Below are 24,033 nucleotides of genomic sequence, written 5' to 3' on the forward strand. Positions count from 1 at the left end.
CAACCTGTGGTTGTCACTCACAATGCCTGGCAGACTCAAGCACTTGTGCTATTGTTGCATGTCTCCTGTTCTTTCAACGGCTGCGGCAGCAGCAGACCCGAGGGGAGATTCATACTGGGAAGGAAACATTACTGCAATTCACCAGCTCTTAGCAGAGGAAGATAGTTTTTAAATAGCAACATGACACATTTACTAGCTGGAACCAATTCAAAAATCAGAGTGTGGTAGCTTTCTAGTTCACCAGGCTAGAAGTAGCTCTGTAGAAGGAAGAAGCAGGTATAAAGGTATCATAAACTGAGGGGAACTGGTAACTGTGGTTTACTTTCACTTACTTTGACCTAAAGCGAAATTTCAAGGTGCAGAGACACATTCCATCCTAATGACTTCCATTAGGCTTTCTGTTCCATTGTCTTTTATTGCCCATTTGTATGCATATGAGAAACACAAATGTGTCTGAGCTAAGATTCTGAGAGGTCAGTGCATGTATGATTGATATTTTCCTATGGGTGGAAGAGGCAGCTCTTTGTGCTTCAAGGGGAGCAGCTCTGGAAGTTCTCCAACCCTCGGGGGGGGGGGGATTCAGAAAGGAGGGTTACAGATGGGGAAACACATTCTCATCGGCATTGGAAGAATTATCCAGCCATTTCAAAGAGATGTAGTGGAGCATCAAAATCCAGGTCCAAATGTAAATCCAGAGGCACATCTGCATAGGCAGCAGGTGTGTGAACCTGCTTCCGCATGTGGGTCAGCTTTGTGGAACTAGAGCCTAGTGTGCGTTGTGATGATTTCAGTTTTAAAAAGGGATTTCAGTAAAGCCACATCAGGCTGAAAATATTTAATGTTCCATAGTCCATATAAAATAACTTCATGATTGTGTGTCTTCTTCACGTGATTGTATCAAACCTTTTCATATATTTTATTCTTTAGATACTCCATCCATGCCTCCTTTGATGACAGCTCCATGGAATTCCATTCAAAATGAGGGATCTGAAATAAAATAAAGTTTACTGTAGAAATATAGCAAGGGAAACCTATTAAGATACTTGTTTTTTAACAAGAATCCTTGTTGTATTGGCATAGTTACACAGCCACTTCTAGATCTGGTTGTAAACTGATTTGGAGGGGAACATGATAAGTGAAAACATGTTCAGACATAACACTAGTCAGTTTCCTGTTATGGAGCACTTGGTCACCTAACTTTAGGAACTGGACAGTATTCCATCTGCACTGAGGCTAAAGAACAAGATCATGGGTAGGCAAACTAAGGCCCGGGGGCTGGATCCAGCCCAATCACCTTCAAAATCCAGCCCGCGTACGGTCTGGGAATCAGCGTGTTTTTACATGAGTAGAATGTGCCCTTTTATTTAAAATGCATCTCTGGGTTATTTGTGGGCCATAGGAATTCGTTCATTCCCCCCCCCCAAAAAAATAGTCTGGCCCCCCACAAGGTCTGAGGGACAGTGGACCTGTGGACAGTGGACCCTGCTAAAAAAGTTTGCTGACCCCTCCCCTAGGCAGCTTCGCCAAAGAGCAAGGATAATATGAATTGTTGTAGAACAACATATGGAGGTCCATAGGTTGTGAGGTGTACTTGATAACAATCTTCCAACTGTGTAATTTTTTCAACGTTTTTTAAAACTCAATGTAAGTTCTCTACCTTTTATACAATTGTGTAAGTTTAAATAACCTCTCTTACTTTCCTCAAACCAAAGCCCATCTTTTTGCTGAAGCCTCTGGAAGTTCTAAGTCCCACTCTAAATCCAAACATGAGCAACTGGGGGGAAAATGGCATCTTCTTCCTCTTTTTATTCCTGCCTCTGTTTCCATCTTTTCCCCTTTGCTGTCTCCCCCGCTCCCCCCCCCCCCGGTCTGTTTTTAGATTGTAAGACCATTTGGGAAGTGGTGGTGGTGGTAATAATAATATTAATAATATTCAGCTGAGAACAACTTGAGAAGAAGAGAAAGCAACCTTTGGAAGAAGGGTGGAGGACTGAATCCAACTAATTTTCAATGGGTCTACCCTGAGTAAAAGTTAGCAGAACACATCCCTGAATATTTATGATAAAAAAACTTTCAAATAAAGAATATTGACATATTGTCAGATAAATTCTGCAATTATGTGGAATACTGATACAAAATATAGAGAACATACCTGAACAACATGGTATCCTAGAATCTCCAAATGTCGCTTTTTCATAGCAGCTTCTCCTTTCAGGTGATTCAAGTTCTTACAAAAGGCTTTTGAATCCAGAAAATCCACTGCAATTCTAATACAATACAATCGTATGTGCATGATTATAAGTTCAACAATCTGAAAACAGAACCTACTCAGAATCTAAAGTGAGCCATTTAGATAATAGGGGCAGAAAACTCCTGAAATTGTATGTATGTCTCACCTCAGAAGTGAAAAGTGCCAAGGGAAAGTGCAGAGTTTTATCATATTAAAATATGTATTGCAATGTTAAACTGTAAATGCATCAGTCTCTTCTGAGCAAGGGGCCTCTCAAGGCTGATGCCTCCAGTTTCCCTGCCAAGGAGAACTTTCCCAGTTCCTTTCAGTAGAGGGAGACAACCTATGTTTATTCCTTTGCACACTTATAATACCTCACTCCACTGAAATGGAAAGGTTAACCCTGAACAAGAGATATCTGTCACATCTCAATGTGCATCAGTCTCTGCAAATATGTGGCATATGTACAGAACAACAATAAAATCTAACAAGGTTTCTTCAGAGCAAATAAAGTTCAAGGAATACTGAAACAGACGCTCTTTAACAACACAGCCAGCTAGAAATTAACTTTCCATTGAGTAAGTAACTAAAGCAAATATAGGTTGCCCTATCAATAAGGAAGGGAGTTTCTACATTAGGAATGGTGTAGACTTGATGAAGGTGTCTATCCGGAATAAACTGCAGTAAATTAATGGAGGAAATGAAATATCCTTTTTTATTTCAACTCAGCTTGCCTTGGTCCAAGAACCCCAAAGGCCTTGTAATAAAGCTTAGTGCATTTCACAATGTAGCATTTTATTCCAAGTCAAAAACATTAACGGCTGAAGAGCACACGCAGATGCGAAGATATGCTTCCCAGTTTAAATGGCAGCAGAAGTTGGCACTCAGGTTCAGGCCAAAGTAAGGAGCAACTTATTTTAAATGCTGTTATTTTAAATGTTGTTGTTAGCGACTAAAGTTGTAAGTGCAACTTGCTTCTCACTTACTCTTTAGGAGCAAGTGGAGTCAGATACGTACAATGGGACAGATCAGCCTTCCCTGAATTTGTATGTGGCATGAAACAGTATGAAAGAAGATGGACCATAGAAGCACACAGAAAATATGTAACCACCTCTGAGCTCCCGGCGGCAGCCCTTTCCTTCCCAACAACAGACCATCTTGCTGCCAGTGCATTCCCTTCAAGTCAGCCATGACAACAATCTGTTCGGTATGCGGAAGAGGCTTCTTGTTTTTATCAAGAATACACTCAAAGTCTGAAATAAAAATTATCATCTCAGGACTTGTCACAATAGGAAGTTAATGTTTACAGTGAGGCATGACTCCTCCACCAGTGCAATATTGCAAACCACAATGTTACTCAAGCACTACTACTGTATAATCAGACACACGTATATACTTAAGAGCTGTATACTTAAGAGCAGACTCTTAAGTAAAGCATGAAACAGCTTAGATGGGGCTCCAGTGATCTACAATCCAGGTACTCACCAGGCTCATACTTTGCTTCAACAATACTTTAGCTCCCAGAGCACTCACTCACTATTTAAGGTTAGGATAATAGTTACACAGGCCACCACTTACAAGAAAAGAAAAGAAAACCTATAAGCAAAACTTCTCTGTTACACACAGGTTGACTATTTACTGCTTATGTCACTCCAGTCCCATTGATTTCAGTAGTACAACTTTTCACACCAAGATCCTGAGCACAATTACTTGGAAGGACGTGCTACTGATTTCAATTAAATATGCTCCTCAGCTGGGGCTTATTATCCAAAAGATGCAAAGCCTCACCCAACCGCATTTTTATCCATGGCCCAACAGTTTCCAAAAGTTTCATGCAAATGCAGTAGCTATTTTAAAGGGAAAGTTAGGGAGTAGCCTAGATGTGAGGAATTCTGCTTTTGGGGGGCGGGGATCAGGGGAGGAATTTTCACAGCTGCACTCAGAAGGCTGAGGTAAAATACAACTTAAACTTTAAAACAACATGAAATGCTACAGAATTGGGTGGGGAGCACAGTTGTCAAGACTCTCATACTACCTCATTGCATCCAGCAACTGCAAGAGCCTGGCCACTGTATCCCGTACATTGGTAACCCAGAGGCTGGATTAATGCAATGTGCTCTATATAGCTGCATTGTGTGGTTTTAAGTAGAATTGTTGTAAACTGCTGTTTTGTTTTTTGAATAGCATATAAATAAAAGTATACAAGTACTACTACTACTACTACTACTACTACTACTACTACAGTGGTACCTCTGGTTACGTACTTAATTCGTTCTGGCGGTCTGTTCTTAACCTGAAACTGTTCTTAACCTGAAGCACCATTTTAGCTAATGGGGCCTCCTGCTGCTGCCGCGCCGCCAGCGCACGATTTCTGTTTTCATCCTGAAGCAAAGTTCTTAACCCGAGGTACTATTTCTGGGTTAGCGGACTCTCTAATCTGAAGTGTATGTAACCCGAGGTACCACTGTAATAATAATTTTATCATTTATACCCTGCTCATCTGGCTGGGTTGCCCCAGCACAAGAACTGGCCCTGATGGTGTTTGAGGCATCCTTCTTTGGTATCCCTGCATCAAATCACTCGCACGGACCCTCCTTTGGGCCTGTGAATCAGGACAGGCCTTCAATAAGGAAAAATAAATAACACTGCATTCAGATAACTATAAATAGATTGTCTGGAAAGCCTCTGGGATAGCCAGGACTTGCTTTGGATAGCCAGGACTTGCTTCAGTATATTTGAGACATGTTTTGAGAGAGTTTCCCATGAAACGCTGAACCACAGAGGATTTCCCATGAATTAAACACCCACCGATTCCGTAGTAGTATGGAGTGAGAACAGACACCTTGGCAAAGTGGCTTCCTCCCAAAATTTCTCCCAGCAGTCCGTGAATCTGCTGTTGCAACGCGCTAAGACTACCACTGCCTGTGGGTGAAAACAAAAACAAAGCATAAAAACCAGATCAGAAGCAAAGGGAAGACAGAACAAAATATCACGAATCACTTTACAAGAACGACGCGTGTTACGTTATCAGAAGGTGGAATCCAGGTGATGCTCCTTGAGCGTTTGCTCCAGTAGAGGCATCTGCTAAAGGAAGAAGGGAGGCCATCTTTGCCAATTTGTCCCCCCGCTCCATGCCATCTCCCAACCCATCCTAGAGATTCCCCAACCCTCCAGAGCAGATTTTCAGAGGGTGCTATGGGCTTCAGTGGGGAGAGGAAATGGGGGGGGATCACCTCCTGCATTCTTCCATTAGGAGAAACGTTATGCAAGGGTACCAAATGGATATTACCCTGAGCTTGTCAGCATCTTTTCTGTTTTTTTGTTTTTTTTAAAGAACTTCATATAGCACTTCAAAGTAGGCTGACAAGGTCCTAACTGAAGTTTAAGCCATTTCTGAAATGTTCTGAGTTTTAATAAATATGACTCTGTAAAGGTGTGTTTTTTTAATGCACTGAGGCACCCATAATGCAACCGTCATTTAAAAGGTTAAATATTCACCTTTTCGCTGTAGTTGCTGGCAGTAGCGCTCATGAAACCACGGAATTTGAAGCTCTGGGCACTCCAGACATACCGCTCGGTTCAGTTCCATCAGCCGTAAGCGGACCCTCCGGTTTAAGGAACCTGGTAGCGCTGGTTTTTTAAAAAACAGAGAAAAAAACGAACACTATTTACACCACTGTACACTTGACAGCACTTCTGTAAGTACAAAAGCAAGCAGCACAAAGGACATGGCCGCAGAAGCAAATCAAAAGTCTCTTAAGCTGCAATCCAACCCCCACCGCTGTACACTGGGCTGCGGGGGCACTGGACTGAACAGAGGCATCCCTCTGCTTGCTTTTGCTGGCTCAGCCAGCCTCCTGTCAGGATGCTGTCAGTGGCTCCCGGCTGGTTGCCCAGGAGATTATAAAGAAAAGGAAAAGTTTCTTACAGTCCTTTTTTATTTCAATCTTTACAGGGAGAGGCTGTAGGACCCAGCCTCTTGAATCCACTAAGTGCCCTCTGTCTTTGAGCTCTTTGCTCTCCTACTTTTAAGGCTCACCGAGTTCTGGCAGATAGATAGAGGGTCTGAAATGCTTTCTAATGACAACATGTCAGACAGCTGCTCTGGCTCTCCCATGATTTCCCAAATCTGCCTCTGAGCTGCTTCCACCCTCAAACCCCTGTTGTAAATCTATACTGTCTTCCTCTTCCTCCTCCCTGGGTCAGGATGCGGAGGTAGTCTCCACCATTCCTCCTCTGCCCAGTCGCTGACACCTCCACTGGTACAGACCTCCTGCCTTCCATTCACCCTACCCCCGTTGGCAGAGCCCAATGGGTAGCCCACAAAAAGGGGCCTTCTGAGGGCTAAGATGGCCTGGGATCCACAGACTCCCAAGCTGCCCTCACAGCCAGCTGGCAGCAGGTCTAATACAAAGTTGGTACAGGTATGGGGTCTGATATGCCTCCCCAACACCGCCTTCCAACACTACTCTTGTGAATAGCCAGGCTGTGGAGGTAGCCTTGCAACTCTGCAGAAGCAGCAGTTTCTGAGAACTAGTAGCGCTTTCTAAAAAATGAATCCATGCAGAAGGGAAAAGACATTGATCAACACAACCTTACATAGAGCCCCGTTGAATTCATACTCAATGGGTATAGGGCTTCAGCAAAAAAACAACAACCAGAAGTCAAAATTCACTCTGGGTTTCTTTATGAAGTCGAGAAGCATTGTTACCCTTTTTGGCTTTTAAAATAATCTGGCTGTTTGGAATTTTGAGGGGTCCTATCTACAAGCATTTCAAAGAGACGATAGAGAAGGTGAGGAGAGCTTCATTCCTCTTTTCCCCTCTGGGAGGGAAAAGGAAAATCACTGTTCTGTTTTGGTGCTGCTGATGCAGAGGACAACTTCCTCACAAACATAGTCACAACTCGGGGGAGTCCACCATGCCTTCTCCTCCTTTCCCCATGTAGAGCGGGCACAAGGGGGATGAAAGTAAGCAAGTAATAAAGGTATTATTCTATGCACAGAGAACAAAGCTTCACTGAGAAAAGTGGGACTTACATCTGAGTAAAAATGGAAACTGCCAGATGACATGTAGTGGATTGGTTAGTACAGAAATGCCCAAATGAATAAATGAAGTCTCAATCGGATGAAAATTTATAGTTGAACAGACTAAATTAAAATGCTAGTTTTAACTGTACCTTCATTTTAAAAACAAAATGAAAGTAATGTTTCACTCCTGACCTAGCTTGGGGGAGCATTTATGGGAAGAACTACCTGACTCAAGGCTGCTGTATGATTCTCTTAACAAGTAACCTCATTTATAATCACAACTGAAAATCCTTACTCCTTCAAGCTGGGTGGAAAGAGAAGACATTTAAAACACAGTATAGCCTGAATCAGATTTTACTTCCGTCCTATGATGGTGTTGGGGAGTAGTATGCAAGAAAAAGAAATACTTAGTGGATTGATATTTCTCCTAGGTAAGTAATATCTGAATTGCATGTTGCTCACTCGCTATGCAAGAAGGCAGAGTATGTATCTGAAGAAAAGAATCCTCGTGGCTTTGCCCATTTTTACATGTGGAGGATTTGGTCACGCCCGCATATCCCATTAAACAATATTCTAGGCAAGCCTCAGGCTCAACCATGGTTTGTTGTTTCTCAACTGGCAAACCGTGGTTTGTTGAAAACAACCTAACTCGAACATAGGAATATTATTCCAAGGTAGATTATTGGAAACCAAGAAGACAGTAGTATCAAAAAATGCAGTTGGCAATTCCCGTTCTGAGCAAAAGAAAACACATACACACAATCTCTTACAAAATGCAAGAGTCTTGTTAAAATTTGTAATTATTTCTTACTTTCAAGTTGGGCATCTAGTTTGGCCAGAAATTCGATGTTAAATATAGCCTTTATCACATTCTCTGGAAAATACTCAGCAACAGCCAAAGCAAAACCAAGCAGCACAAGGAGATGCGGTTCAAAACTACCTGTTTAAAACAAATATATTAGTGTATCCTTTAACTGACAGTATCTCTGAAGAAGTGGAGAAACAGATAGGAAGCTAGAACTCTCCACACCCATACAATCACACAGAGTCCCTTCCTTGCCACAGGAATTTATCATGGGTGGGGATAAAAGTGCATCCCTGTTCCTTGCTCAACAGCTATACCTAACACACAAGTGACACATGAACAAGGCTAAAATGTTGAGTGTTTTTACATACATTTGCCTATTTATTCTGCTTCTGGAAACTGAGGTTCAGATTTTATAATGGTCCAGAGGAACAGAAGGAGCAGGGATACAGAGAATGGGAACAGGGCGGGTGGAAAACAGTGGGGAACCATCACAGAAGGAAGAACGTGGTGGCAAATGTCACAGTCCTAAAAACGACCCGATTAACTGTACACTTATAGAGCTTATTTTCACGCTGTTGGCCTTGACGTTAACTTGGACAGAATAATAGATCCCTCGCCCACATCCTCTCCAGCATGGTTTATGTAAGAAAATCACTGCTAGTACTCCCACACTTGTATTCACCCAGTCCTTGCCTGCCAGCCCCTTCTCCATACATTACCGTGCCTAAGGCTGTGCAACTGGGTCTTCCCACATTGCGAGCGGCACATTTGCAGCAGCAGCTTCATAAGCGCCCTTTACAGGAAATAGCCAAATGAATCTTTGTCTTAAAATCTGTATGGGTATTTTTGTATCAGCAAGCACAAATCGTTTAAAATGTGCTCCTGCTTAGCGCTGTGCTCATTTTGAAAGATGGGGAAAGAGCTGCCACTTCACTGCTCACCAGTTTAAATTCATTCTACCTGCCGATGTTTAGAATAGTTAGCACAACGTCATTGTCGTCGTCCCCTGTCCCCCCACGGCCTCCCAAAAAAACAACAGCAAAAGGTTCTGAATTATATCAGTTTTCTTTGATTCAAAAAGAGATTTTATTTGGCCTTGTGCGCTCATCACACTGCCAGTTGGCACCTGGGGGAAATGTCACCTGGCTACCATTCCTCTCTGATGAACTTACCCAAGCAAGAGCTCAAGTGCTGAAGGCAAGCCTCAAAAAACTCTTCACTCTGGGGAGGATCGTAATTTAGAGTAGCAAAGGGATGGAGAAAAGAGTAAATCTCAGAACTGTAAACCTAGAGAAGAAAGCAGGGGGTGGAGGAGAAAAGGACAGTTAGCATTCACCATGTATGTCTGCCAGATTTTAATAATTCCTCCAATATACCTGAAGGAGCATCTCCACCCCCATCATTCAGCCTGGACACTGAGATTCAGCTCTGAGGGCCTTCTGGCGGTTCCCTCACTGCAAGAAGTGAGGTTTCGGGGAACCAGGCAGAGGGCCTTCTCAGTGGTGGCGCCCGCCCTGTGCAACGCCCTCCCATCAGATGTCAAGGAAATATACAACTACCTGACTTTGAGAAGACATCTGAAGGCAGCCCTCTTTAGGGAAGTTTTTAATGTTTGATGTTGCATCATGTTTTTAATATTCTGTTGGGAGCCGCCCAGAGAAACCCAGCCAGATGGGTGGGGAATAATAATAATAATAATAATTATTATTATTATTATTATTAAAAAAGCAACAAAAGTTAAGAAGGTGGTCTGTAAACATCGAGTTCCTTCCCCACACATCAGTGGGGCTTTGTTGAGCCGACAGCCGATTCCCCCATTGTATGCAACTTCACTGATGCACACGGGGATTTGGAATATAAGACCCATGTAAATGGGGATATGCTTTCTATAAAATGGGTCCGCGTCTTCAGTCTCTCCGTAATGTGAGCAAGTTATACATGTTCCCGGGGTAGCAATCAAATCACTCAGCATAGTGTGCAGTGCAGACCCAATACACCGGGGGGGGGGGGAGACACAGCTCTGATAAACTATGTCCAAATAAGAATACACACGAAACGTGGGAGATGAAATGATCATGTGTCGTTAGTACCTTATCTATATGCTGAACGGTAACAGCAGCTATTCTATCAAGTAATGGAACGCAGAGATAGGAAGTTCTGGCAAAAAAAGATGACAACTCTGTCACATTTGTCCATGTAATCTGGTCTGCCAAGCGCTGAAGAGCAACCGTGGTTTCCTCAAGGAGCATTTCTTCAAACCAGTCTCCAGATATGTATTTCAACTCATGTAACAGAAGATCCAGATTGTCGGCTTTCTGAAGTCTCTCAAGTGCACAATTATTGACTTTTTGCAAAAGTTTTCCGTACTGCACCGAAGGGCTTTGCTGATGGGGCTGATCACGTCGAATCCATTTCATAACAGCTGTGGCAAAGGAACTCAAATCACTCAGGCTGCACTGAGACATTACAGCCTCCATTCGAGTGACTATGACTTCATCCATGTAGGAGTTAGGAAGCAAGGAAAGAACACGGATGAGCATGGAAATATCGGTCGGTACGACATTAGTGTGTAAACAGCTGGAATGCAAAACAGAGAGATATACATCTGTCAGTGATGAAGAGTGAAAATCGGCGGGCCACAAATATTTTTTAGTGCATTTTACACCCAGGTCAATTGCATATTTGCTTGAAAAGAAATCCGACCGATCAGGAGCGAGCAGCGGGTATGGGAGGCAGTGGCATCATTGTGGCTTACCAGAAGGAAGATGTGGAGCAGTGTGGCCAGCTTCTGCTGGTGTGGCCAGCACCAAACTCCCTGCCACCTCATCCCCAATCCTGGTAAGCTACAGTAACACCAGTGCTGGGAGGCGAACAACCAACCCACCCACCCACCCACCCGCCAGCTGCTCTTGCCACAGATATCATTGCAAGCTACTTAAATCCCTAGTCCTACACACTGAAAATGTGAAAATAGGAACAAATGCAGCAAACTGGGTCAGACTGAGCTTATTCCCTGATGTAATTCACTTATAATTCCTTAGCAAGAAATTGTATCCACTGTATCAAATTTTAAAAGGGTATGAAAATTAGAGAAGTACCCTGTTCAAAGACATTTTCAATTGATTAATTTATCAATTAAATGGATATTTGCATAAAAATGTTATTTCTAAAGCCAGTAGTGTGCTTTATTTAGAAGCGAGATATTCTTCCCATGTGCAAGAGGAAGAATGCCTTCTTAAGATGATCACTGCAAACTGCAACTGCAAGTACAGTGGTACCTCGGGTTACATACGCTTCAGGTTACAGACTCGCTAACCTAGAAATAGTACCTCGGGTTAAGAACTTCGCTTCAGGATGAGAACAGAAATCGTGCTCCGGTGGCGTGGCAGCAGCGGGAGGCCCCATTAGCTAATGTGGTGCTTCAGGTTAAGAACAGTTTCAGGTTAAGAACAGACCTCCGTAACGAATTAAGTTCTTAACCCGAGGTACCACTGTACTTCCTGCTCCATGGGGTCACGAAGAGTCGGACACAACTAAACGACTAAACAACAACAACACCACTTCCTTAAATTCTGCTAAGGAAGAAGGGAAGGATTCAAATGTAACAAATTAATAAAGAAAGCGATCATCAGAATATATTTGCTGATAAAATGTGCTTTCTTACCTGGTGAGCAATCTCTGTAATTTGGAATAAATCTCAGGATTGGAGCAATGAAATAGGAGGAGGGCGTAGGCCAATTTGGCCAATTCTACTGGTTTGTAGAGATCCATATGTTTGTAAAGCAGAGACACAATCCTGAAAACCAAAAGCAGATGAGGCTAAATTTCAGGGTGAAATTAAAATCCTTTCAAATAATAGTGAAGATGTATTTTACAAACTGCCCTGGCCCTGAGATGCACACACATTAAATTACAAGATGGATCATAAATCTATTTTGAATGGAGTATCTGTAACATCGCCACAACAGCAAAAGCAGGCTGCTTGGGATCTGTCAATGCTTTCTGATAACGATGTCCTGCATTTCATGTGCTGTTATGCCAGGGGTCACCACCATGATGTCGTTGGGTGCCATTGTGCCTGTCAATACCTCTTTGCAGTGCCCACGAAAAGACATGGTAAATGTCCCTTCAAAAATCCACAATGCATGATAGAATGTTTACTCTTCCTGCTCTGCTGCTGTCTGCAGTGGCTCAGCTTCTTTTACAATGAGCTCACGCCCTTAAACACGCCCACATTTCACTAGATCCCAGAATTGTACATTTTGAACTGGCGGAAATGACTGGCAGAATCCGAGACCAGGGAGAAGAGTCGGTGGAGGAAGATTGGAAGAAATTTAAAGACTACTTACAGAAACATTGTAAAATTAATGAATGTTAGAAGGATGTTGGAATGAAGTTACATGGCCTTAGCAGAAATGTTATAAAGAATTAAGTATAATAGATTGTAATTGGATTAAAGGAAAAAATAATGTTAGAATTGGTTAAGTTAAATGATAGGACAGAAGTTTGAGTAAGATGGAAAGGATTTGCTGAAACAATTAATCGAAGTGGAATACAAAAAAGGGAGGTGTGAGGAGGTCGCTGAAACAAGTAAAAGAAAGTTAATAATTGAAAGTATAGGTTATGTGTTGTTGGTTTTTGTTTTGTTTTTTTGTTATGCATATGTAATATTTTTGTTTCTATATTGTATTGTATGGTTTTGTTATGTTTAACTTTTTTTCTTTTTCCTTTCTGTAACTTTCAAAATTTTAATAAATATTATTTAAAAAAAAACCAGAATTGTACATTTTGTATTATGCCATATCCTCCATGGCAGATATTTTGCAGCTGGTACCCTATGGCACTCCCTCAGATTCCAGAAGTGACCACCCCTTTGCCCTGAAAGGCTGGCGATCACTGGGTTATATCCAGAAACTTGAACAAAGTTGGGATACCCATAGACTGCTGCAAATAGATATATTGTCTTATTCCAGCAATAAAAACGGTATAATCTGAAAATCAGGTCCATATTGGTCTTGCCTTCACTGGCAGAAATCTGGACTCCAGTCCTTAATTAAAGAACGTAGTTAATAAAAGGATGATTGGATCCAATGGTGCCTTCCATTTGTGGATGTTTCTTTGATACGGTAGAGGCTAATATTAATGGAAATAGGAAAGCAATTTGTATTTATCCCCCTTTCTCCTGCAGCCCCTTGCAACATTTGACCAAAACAAGTCAAACACCCCTGTCGTTTACCTAAGTGCCAGCTGAATCCCAGAGCCTTCTGTGAATGGAAGGAGTCAAGCTGGGTATACCATAGCATTCTATAAACTAAATTCACTTTTTCAGAGAAGAAGGGAAGAAAGTGTTACCCGCTTTCCAAGACAGTGGACTGTATCCAACAGACACAAACAACATATGAGTGAAAAGCACCTCTACGCATATATGGCAGGAGGAAGAAAAATGTCATTCAGTTGGAGGCCCTCATACTTTTAGGGAGACTAAAAGTTTATGCTGGTCTTGATCCTGGTCACTGTATTTGCAGCAATTTCAGAGCACCATACAGAGAAAGGGAAAACACCAAGTAGATGCAGGGAAATTATTTTCTCTCTGCTCTTTAATTTTTACCCCAAGCCACCCTAACAGGGAAACAAGATGGGATGTTAAATGCCTTCCTATATTTAATATGCATGCTTAAAATTGTAAATAGCTGCTGTGAGAGGGATCTGAAATTAGGAATGCAACAGGTGGGTGGGATTTAAGCCTTTTCTCTCCTGCTGCCATTCTGATGAAAACCTCTTCTCTAAAGCTGCTTATTTGCATTGTAAGAAAACCTCCTATTGGCACTATGGGATTCTTTCTGGCCATGCAAAAAGCAGCCTCAGGGGAGACATTTTCCTTTTTAAAAGCAGGTACATGAAGTGTAAAGATGCATTTAATGTTTTGCCTAGTTTGGCCTCAGGCACAAAGTAGGACAAAATAACTATGCTGCTTTTGTTCACCAGCTTCATTGAGGTTTACTAACACCCGTTGTGTCAGGACATGTCTTGTGCACATTCCAGCATACATTTCCACAAAAAACTCTTAAGTCAAATGAGCTTAATGTCAACCAGACAGTGATGAGTTACACCATAATCCTAGGCACGCTTACCTGGATGCAAGTTCTGCTAAAATCAATGGGACTTGCTTCCAATAGATGTGTTTAGGACTGTGGTGTAAGGTAAGTCAACGGCATATCATATAGTGCAAGCATATTCAGCGTTCTGTATCGGTCATTCTTAAATTAAACAGAAGTTACAGATTTTTCACTTGCTGCATTCTGAACAGTCAGAAAAGGGAAGTTACAGAAATTGAGAACATTTTGAGTCGCCATTTTGTACTGAAGGTTTACTTTTGAATCAGTTGTGGATGTCTGATTTCTGTTTCTTGCATAGTGTCCGCCACTGCCAATGTTTGCTGATGGTCAAATTCATCTGCCACTAGTAGAGCAGTTTCAGTTAACCTAAAAATAAACATACAAAATATTACATATTTCCAGCAGTTTAAGAGGTCACAGAGTTGTGTATATCACTCTTATTTCAAAAAGGGAAAGAAGCGTGCTTGGGGAAATGGAAACAGACTCCATAAAGTGAAGCTTTTAATGTATCTTGAAAGAAAGAAAGATAACCTTAAAACACACACACCTCCAGTAAACATTTAGGATTAGAGGTTCCCCATCAGGGAGCATTTTAACTTAGGGTCACACTGAATGAATAATATCTTCAGGAGCAGGAGAATGGTGTGGTTCCTTTACTGATAACTATACAGCTACAATAGTGATGTATGGAAGTGAGAACTGGACCATAAAGAAGGCTGATCGCCGAAGAATTGATGCTTTTGAATTATGGTGCTGGAGGAGACTCTTGAGAGTCCCATGGACTGCAAGAAGATCAAACCTCTCCATTCTTAAGGAAATCAGCCCTGAGTGCTCAGTGGAAGGACAGATCCTGAAGCTGAGGCTCCAATACTTTGGCCACCTCATGAGAAGAGAAGACTCCCTGGAAAAGACCCTGATTTTGGGAAAGATGGAGGGCACAAGGAGAAGGGGATGACAGAGGACGAGATGGTTGGACAGTGTTCTCGAAGCTACCAGCATGAGTTTGACCAAACTGCGGGAGGCAGTGGAAGACAGAAGTGCCTGGCGTGCTCTGGTCCATGGGGTCACGAAGAGTCGGACACGACTAAATGACTAAACAACAACAACAACATACAGCTACAAATACAGCATGTTTCCTAAGTCCCAGATTCGGTAATGTGCTCTTCCACCATCACAAGGGCAGCATATGAGACAATGCAGGAAAAGCATGCAGCTGATCCAAGGCAAATAAATAATAACACTTTTGGTTCTGGATTGGTGAAGGGTGAAATTTGGAACCTTAGCTTCTGTTCTTTCTGTAGGAAACAGTGACCTCAGCCCCCTCATCTCTTGTGCCATCGTGAGCAAAGAAAAACGGCAACACAAACCACATGATTCTGTACAGAAATACTTTTGGAACAAGCAATTATTGTTGGCTGTTGGTATCAACAAATGCATATTGAGATGAAAGAGCAGTCTAAATATTGCAACAAAACACCAAAACTGTTCAAATGGACCAAGAGAATAGAGAGTGCTCTGTTCTAGTTCTGTGCTATTGGTGGTACCCATGGAACTTCAAATTTCTGAAGACATTTTCAGGGTAACAGAAACTCTGTGCACATCTCTTTGGATTTGAGCCTGTGACTAATTCTGCAGTCTCCATTACTTCTGAGGAAGGAGTTAAGTGTGCTCAACAAGGCCGTTGTTGTGTTGCCTTTCCTCAGCACAACAAGAGAATTTGTCACAGATGGAGTGAAAAAGAACACAATGGCAAGGTGTGTGTGTGCATATATGCAACCTGAAATCTATTTTGTCAATTTGGGTCAACAATAGTAACAAAGCAAGTCGACAGGAGGGTGTTTCACCATTAATAGCATAAGCCGAGCACAACTCCATTGCATTTGTAGTTTCCCTTTGTTGAACTGCAGCCTATTCTGCCTCAGATAGCAATGGTCTTCAGATAAAGCATGGAAAAATTCACTTCCTTTTCTAAGGAAAAATGTATTCACATGCACACCCAGTAAGCCAGAAGTGAAACTTACCGTTCTCTGACCTCTGGTCCTGCCATGGGTGCAAGGGTAACAAACAGTCGAGGGAAGCTTGAAGAATTATTGTAGTCATCCATTGCTTCCATCAGTTTCTGTTTAGCAACTAATTTTAACTCAACGCTGCTGAATTGTAAAGCCTGGTAAAGTCCAAGGATGATAACCACACGGTCAACGCCTAGCTGGTTCGCATTCTGAAGAAAAACTTTGTTACACTTGTCCAGCAGTGGTCGATGTGGTAGTTTGACATTCCGGAGAAACTGTACAAATCGTCTGGCATTATTCAAGGGGGCAGATTCCGAGGTTTCCAGAAGAAACTCTGCCTTCTGTATTAACCGATCTCTAAAATGCTGCGAGATAACACCAGATATGCTGACCATCAAAATTGACAAGACCCTAAAAACATTCCAAAAAAAGTATGCAGTGATTGAACGAACCCAACAATATTTAAAAGGACATTACATTAAAAATGGAAAGGACTAGAGGAGGGGAGGTAAGGTTTTGAGGCAGAATGAAACTGGGTATCTTTTTTTTGAAACTCTATTTGAAAGAGGCAAAAATTAAAGGAAAAACCATTTTGCCTTCAAGGCAAAGCTGTTCTTGTGTCTTTTCTTAATGCTATGCAGACTGGAGTGTTTTCAAGCAAAATAACGGAAATATTTCCATATCAGAAGGGCAGATCTTTCTCTGCCAATGAAGAGAGATCTGCAATATCCTAGGGTCCCTGCAATGCCCTCCTAGGGACTGTAGGATTGCAGTGGAAGAGGATTTAAATCCACAGGCACAATAAAACATACGTGGTGTCCTATCAGTTGCACCTTCATTAGAATTGTGTTCAGCTAACTTAAACAACAAGAGAGGCCTAAACAGATATGCTACAGTAGTGCTATATATGCATGAGAACGGTAACAAAAATACTCTCAATTCTTCTGAGACATTTATTAAATTAAGATTACCTTCCATCTTGTATGGAATCCAAGTTCCTATTCACAATATCAGCTATATCACCAGTGAGAGGACTAAAGTACATTTGTTGGTCATGTAGGCACATTGCAAATTTAGATAGCAGAGGCATGCTGAGTCTGTGAGGATATAAAAGGAAAAGCCTGCTTTACTAAAGCTTTAAAACATTTACCTACCGTATTTTTCGCCCTATAGGACGCACCGTCCCATAAAGCGCACCTAGTTCTTTGGGGGGGAAATAAAGGGAAAAAAATTATTTCCACCCCCAGGCGCGGGGCTGGGGCGGGGGAGGCCCGCCCGAGCTTCCCCCGACCCCAGCCCCCAAACAGGCAGCTCTCTGCAAGCTGTGGGAGCCCAGCGCTGGCTCCCGCTGCTTGCTGAGAGGTCCGTGAAGCCTGGATGCGCTGAGCTCAGCGCGCGCAGGCTTCAGCACGCAGGCAACTCTCCGCAAGCAGCGGGAGCGCTCCCGCTGCTTGCGGAGAGGTCCGCGAAGCCTGGAGAGCGAGAGGGGTCGGTGTGCACCGACCCCTTTCGCTCTCCAGGCTTCACCGAAAGCCTGCATTCGCCCCGTAGGACGCACACACATTTCCCCTTCATTTTTGGAGGGGAAAAAGTGCGTCCTATAGGGCGAAAAATACGGTATATACAAAATTTTAGAGATTCTTGAAGAGCAGTTCACTGCTTACTTACATTATTGATTTAAAAATAACAAACAAACCTGCAACTGTCCCTTGGTAACAAATTATAATAGCTTTACATCCTGTAGTTATCGGTCATCTTAGATTACTACTTCAAGTACCTTTTAAAATAGATTTTAACATTTCTGGTCTGGTTTTCTTTTTACTGTTTACTGCTGGTTTTATTAAGTGTAGTTTGTTGTATGTTATTTTACCTTGTAAGCAGCCGTGAGAGGGTTGATGCCCTTTGTTAAGGGAAGGGGGGTATTTACTTGTTTACTCTATAATAACAAAACCCAACTTCCACTCCACTGGTTCTGCTAAAACCAGGCCACCAGTGCTAGATGTAGGGCAGTTCCCCTGCCAAGCCAAATATGTGCATCACTATCCTCATCATCCCTATATTTATATAGGTACCTACTGAAAAGATGCATATAAAAGCAATTATACCAAAAGTAATTGTTGTGAAAATAAGAATGGGGTGGCAATTTTTCCCCCTCAATGAGGGCACCATATTACCAAAGTCCACTCATGATACTAGGAGGGAGGGGGCAAAATTTTAAAGCTATTTTTTAAAGGAAATTTGCAATGGGCTGACATACTCCTGGGTTTTCCTGGAGAATTATAAACAATTTTCAAAAATTCAGCCGGGACGCCATTTCCGATGGACATATGGCAGCTCTACCTTACACTGCAATCAGTTATCCTATTAACATGCTATAGCCAAATTGACCTTTTATTTTCTCCACCCCTGTTAAGCCTCATCAGTACATTGAGGACTCTGCTCGAAGTGTTTTTTCCCCCACAAAACCTTCACTGATTTATTGAAGCAAAGGTTTGTCTCACTGTACTACCATGGAAATAATATTTCTGGTATTCCTACCAGTCATCCCAAAACAACTCCCCCGGTATCTTTGGCCTAAGCCACATGATTCAGCTATCCCCCAGCAAGTCTTTGGCCATTCTCAGATCTAACTTCTTCCCTGATCCTGGCATTGTCTTCTGGTGGAACTGGCAACCAACCACAACTCTGACCAAGGGCTTGTTTACAGTTCCACTTGTCCCATTGCTTTCCCCTGGGAAAACCTGAACTGGAACAAATGCCAATTGGTTCTCTGTGGATTGATGTTTGTTCGTCTTCAGTGGTAAACAGCAGGTTTCCCAGCAGTGGGTCAAGCAAAAAAAACCTCTTGGACCCATGCTTTCTAGAGAAGCAGAAGTGTGGATGTGTCCTACCTAGCTCAACTAAGTACTGCTGACCAGCACCCAGTAGTATTATATACACTTCTGGCCGCTCCAGTCTAGCCCCAGCCAATCACACCATCTAACTGAAAATTGTGAATCTGTACCCACCAATCAAAATTGGCATACTGAGAATTCTAACTCAAGAGCTGTCCATTAAGGCTCCACAGGACAGTTAGACTGACTTACATTGGACCATACAGAAACATGTAAATAACCAGCCTCAGCCCCCTCTGGCAAGTGGCAAATACCATTTCTAGACTGGTAGCCTTCAACTATTTCAGAATGGGGGTCATCTTTAACCCAACATGCATTTGGGGATCAGCTTCTTATTTTTATTTAGCATATATTTGAAGTACAGTGGTAGTACTGTGACCACCTTAGGTCAGGTACAACTTAGCAGAGGGTCCTTGCCTTGTCCTTCCTTCCCTTTAAAGTTTTACTTAAATGTGCATCAGAACTGGAGGCGGGGGAGAGGACAGGGAGGGCTCTAGGGTGCAGACCAGACACAAGAGGAAAAAAGCAACATGTATCCCAAAGTGAGCTTGTGACTGACCACAGCACTGAACATTAAAGTTTTCCAAATCCCTTGAACTTCCTGCCTATCTGCATAAGGCACCCTCACTGTACTACTTTAAATCCCCGCTGAAATCTTCATATCACCAAGCCCGCTGAGTCACATAATTTAACATACAGTATATACCTGCTTTTTAAATTTTGCTGATTTTGTGATATATTTTTTTTTAAAAAACAGTTTTATGTATATCGCTCACAAAGCTTAGATATTAGCCCAGATTCTTGAGTTTATTGTTCTGGTACACTTTAACTTCCTCAGGGAAGGGCGGACTGGAGCAGAGGTTATTTTCTCCCATAAATCTTTATAGATTCTTCTATAAACTGGTTTAAAACCAAGTCTTCCACTGCTTTCATTTAGGAATCTTAACAGTGCAATCTTATACTGAAATAAATCCCACTGAGGTTAGTTAGCCTTACTGCCAGTTACATAGCTATCAAATTTAAGCCTAAACTCACCTTTCAAAATCTATCCAGGAGTGTTACATTCTTAAATCTGTAGCTGCCTTTATTGGTACAATGGTCCTCAGTGCACTAGTTCAGCTTTGAAGAGAGAAAGGGGCCTACCATACTTTTAATAAATTAAGCTAGTCAGTACTAACCTTGTTATAGTTTTTATAAGCATGAGCTCTCAAGCTTTCAATTTATAGGATTTTAATTTTAATGTGTACTTGCCCATTTAATCTTCTCCAGCATTCCATGACGAGCTCTTCAACCAGCGAATCATGGGCCTCAATTCCAAACCTTAACAAGGACCAAAAGACAAGTCAAATTCTCTGCATAGATATTTTAACAGAGATTGGGGGGGGGGGGGAGAGAACCTGTGCAGTTTTAAATGTATTACAGATAGCTGGTTGCTAGAGTTTTATACTTACCGAACACTTTCCCTGCGCGTTCTAGAAAGCCTCTTACAACTATGAACAGATCAGTGCTTGGAACTGTGCAGCTAGGATGCCAACTCTCTTTCCCCTTTAAACCCCACATTTTCTTCAAGGCCTTTTACTTAACCACTTAAATCCCTGGGCCAGGTTCAGCTTCCTAGTTCCACTAGTAGGAGCCAGTTCAAGGGCTCCCGCTGGCGCAATGGGGTCCCCCCCTCGCCTCCCACTGCACCCCCAAATTGGCACTGTGGGGATTGGGAGAACCCACAAACAGCATGCAAGTGGTAGAAGAGGAGAGGTTGTTACACCAGGCAGGCAAAAAGGCTTGCGCCGATGGAATATTTTACCGAGAGGCTGAATTTCCTCCCATCTCCGCTGTAACCAACCGTAAATATGCATAACTGCATTTGCTCATTCAGCCCTTAATACTTGGCTCTCCTTCTTCTCCATTGCTCTACCTGCTTGGGACAGAACGTCAGCCACAGCTGGAACTTTGTATTTTGCTTCTCAAACTTTTTGGACTCTTAACTCCTATCAGCCCCAGCCTGCATTGGCCAATGACCACGGGTGATGAAAGCTGTGGTCCAACAACAACTGGAAGGCCACAGATTCCCCATCCCTGCAGTAACCAATAGTGAGAACCCTCTGGAAGTTGTTGTCATCTCCGCAATGATTGTCTAGTTTCCCTCTGAACTGCCTAACATCAGGACATTAATGGGAGAAAATACTGGCAGCCAAGCTACCTTTGCTTTGGCTTGATTGTGCCTGCAACTGTCAGTCCCTACACTGCCTTGTACACCTAACATCTCCTACGTGAGAGTAATCTCATACATTTTTATGGAGATCAGACACAGGGAAGGATGACTCATTAGATCATACACTGTTTAGATAGATAGAGAAATCTAAATTTTAAACAGGCATTGTACGAGTGACCTGTGCTTTTGCAGCAACCAGGATGCTTCAGTTTAAGCATATGTTTTTTAAAAAACACAATTACTTTTTTAAACCCAGGTTAATAAACTTACCCCATTACATTTCAGCATCATACTATATGGCTTACCTGAGTAAATTATACAGAATATCCACTAATGCTTCATTATCCATTTGTTCAATCTTGTTTTCTGCTAAAATGCGAAGTATAAGAAACTGGGAGTGATTTTTTACATAATCAGTAAGCCTCAGAGGCTCAGGCTTCTTCTTTTGAAACTCCCAAAGTATATTAATTGCCCTTCCCACGTGTTTTTCAGAAAGTTTGGTTTTGTTCTTTCCAACAACGTCAAACACTTGATCTTCATTTATGCAGTTATTTAGCTGGCTTAACAAGGGATCACTACTCCAAGTCTGACACTGGCGACATCTCAGTGCAAATAAATAAAAACGTCTTACAGACAGCATATTTGTGATTTTTATGTTTTTTGAAACATGTCCAGAATGAGGCTACTCTTCTTCACTTCCAATCAGATGCAAACCACAAGCTAGCAGCAAGGTAAAGCATTTAGATATATAATATTGCTTTTCCCGTATTCTTTGTAGTTATTGTTGAAGAAGCGGAAATAATTCTGAAGAACCTGCAAAAGCAGCAGTTTAAAATAATTAGTCTTGCAAATAAGTTATTAAACCACAAAATTTGATTGTTCTGTCTGCCTGTGCATGCTTGTATCAATATTGTAGCCTATCAATAGTCCAATCAAACAATATTTGGCATTCAAACATCACACAAAATCATGGTTTAGTGTTACATGATGAGTTGCAGTGAGCCTCAGGTTCAATACTCCTCCCCTCCTCCAGTGTAGCTATAGAGGAATTTGGAAGCTCTCACTTCCATTTTCGATTCAGCTTCCATTTTTTATTTTGCTGATCACCGGGAAAAGTGAACTCAAATAAAGCGTAGATCATCTTAACAATGGTTTGTTGAAACTTGCCAACTTCAAAGCACAGGTTTTATGAAGTTAGCTTGCTTCAACAAACCACAGTTGAGAAATCCGTCCATATAGCACTAAGCTGTAATATAGCAAATATGCGTGAATCAAGCCACTGCAATTGCCCCCCCCCCATCAAGTAAATAAATATAAATACTTAACTAACTGACCAATTACCTCGCAGATAACTTGGTTCTGCCTCCCTCTGGGATATGTGGATTTCCTGAATCAGCGGAGGGCTGAACTAGATCACATTTAAGGTTCCACCCAACTCTAGGATTATATGAATATGTATTCCCACAGGTGTTCTGAGGTAATGATGATATTGTACTTCCTTCCTGATTTCAAGATGGATCTGAACCAAAACCTTTCCAACAAATCCAAACTCACTATATTGTCTATTTTTTTATTTTTAAAAACAATGTGTCTTGACATCCACTCATTTTCATACAGAATAGTGAAGCTCCTTCTCAATATTTTTTTTAAAAAACCAAAACAAAACCCCCTCTGTAGAAGCCACGTGAGAATAAGTCCACCCCCGGTACACATAAACCTAGTACAACCTCTAACGTATCGACATTATCACCTTTCTGCAGCTGTGAAGGTGACAGTTTGAACCCCCGTGAACAGCCTGGATCCTTGTGTCCCTTGCGCTGCTTAGGAAGTATAAGCCCATCTCTTTCAACAGAAGCATGTCGCACGCAGGAAAAGGAAGACTTCCTACAGATCACACGACCATGCTGCCTATTGCAAAGCAGGCTCCTCCTAGAATCCACATGGCGGGAGATCACCACCTCTGCTCCAGCAGCAAATATCCCCGCATAGAGAGACGACTGGCTAACAGTGAAATGAATGTCTATAACTCCGTCCACACCGGCCGCAAAAAATACATACTTACCAGCCGCTCAGCAGCTTCTGTCCTATATACAACAATCGGGTCTGAGTCTTGGTTGAAGAATCTGCTACTACATTTCCCAGCATGCTCCACCGACAGCCTCCTTGCCTGTCGGGAGTTGTAGTCTTTCCATTGTGCAACATTGCTTGCGGCGAATCTAGGCTACAACTATTTGGTGGGGTGACGAAGTGTGATGGCAAGCTGTTTTAAAAAATGTACTCCCAGGACGACTCCTACCAGCCTTAAGCTGATTTATTAGACTTTGCCTCTCCCTAGGGATCTGCGAATTTATTTTTGGCCAAGGGTTATTGATAATACATGCAAGATCGCAACCAGCCTTTCTCAACCTTGGGTCCCCAGATGCTTTTGGCCTACAACTCCCATCATCCCTGACCACTGGTCCTGTGAGCTAGGGATCATGGGAGTTGTAGGCCAAAAACATCTGGGGACCCAAGCTTGAGAAATCCCAACTTTGGGGGCCCCAGATGTTGACTACAACTCCCATCATCCCCAGACACCATGGTCAGTGAGTTGTAGCCCGACATCTGGAGACCCAGGGTCGGAAAGGACGCAACCAGACCCTTTTGTTTCATTTTCTAACACAGTACAAATTTAAGTCCGCGCTATGTTGGAGAAAATTAAGACACTTCCAGGCAATAGCTAGTCCTGGGGAAAT

At 42.3% G+C, this 24,033-nt stretch overlaps 1 protein-coding gene across 2 annotated transcripts; it reads right to left on the reverse strand.

Moving 5' to 3' along the window:
- Positions 1 to 395: 395 nt before the first annotated feature.
- Positions 396 to 23,855, reverse strand: FASTKD1 (FAST kinase domains 1). 2 transcript variants are annotated; one of them, XM_081870935.1, is made up of 15 exons: positions 23,361 to 23,855; positions 21,604 to 22,111; positions 20,338 to 20,406; positions 17,164 to 17,289; positions 16,205 to 16,603; positions 14,439 to 14,549; positions 11,732 to 11,863; positions 10,158 to 10,644; positions 9,240 to 9,354; positions 8,071 to 8,199; positions 5,729 to 5,860; positions 5,039 to 5,152; positions 3,342 to 3,483; positions 2,153 to 2,267; positions 396 to 987 (listed from the first exon to the last, which is right to left on the reverse strand). In XM_081870935.1, the coding sequence occupies exons 2-15, from the start codon at positions 21,936 to 21,938 to the stop codon at positions 898 to 900; spliced, it is 2,496 nt and encodes an 831-aa protein (XP_081727061.1). In that variant the 5' UTR covers positions 21,939 to 22,111; positions 23,361 to 23,855; the 3' UTR covers positions 396 to 897. The 2 variants fall into 2 exon arrangements, with proteins under 2 accessions (XP_081727061.1, XP_081727060.1); XM_081870934.1 differs by lacking the exon at positions 23,361 to 23,855 and adding an exon at positions 23,049 to 23,340.
- Between the last annotated feature and the right edge of the window lie 178 nt (positions 23,856 to 24,033).

This window comes from Podarcis erhardii (assembly GCF_964252035.2).
Source record: "Podarcis erhardii genome assembly, chromosome: 1".
In the NCBI taxonomy this organism is placed as follows: Eukaryota; Metazoa; Chordata; class Lepidosauria; order Squamata; family Lacertidae; genus Podarcis; species Podarcis erhardii.

Coding starts and splice junctions, on each gene's coding strand:
- FASTKD1 (XM_081870935.1), bottom strand. CDS start 21,938: ATGCTGTCTGTAAGACGTTTTTATTTATTTGCACTGAGATGTCGCCAG. Junction 10,645..11,731: donor TTACAGAGATTGCTCACCAG/GTAAGAAAGCAC, acceptor TTTGCATTCCAG/CTGTTTACACACTAATGTCG. Junction 8,200..9,239: donor GCACTTGAGCTCTTGCTTGG/GTAAGTTCATCA, acceptor TGTTTTAAACAG/GTAGTTTTGAACCGCATCTC.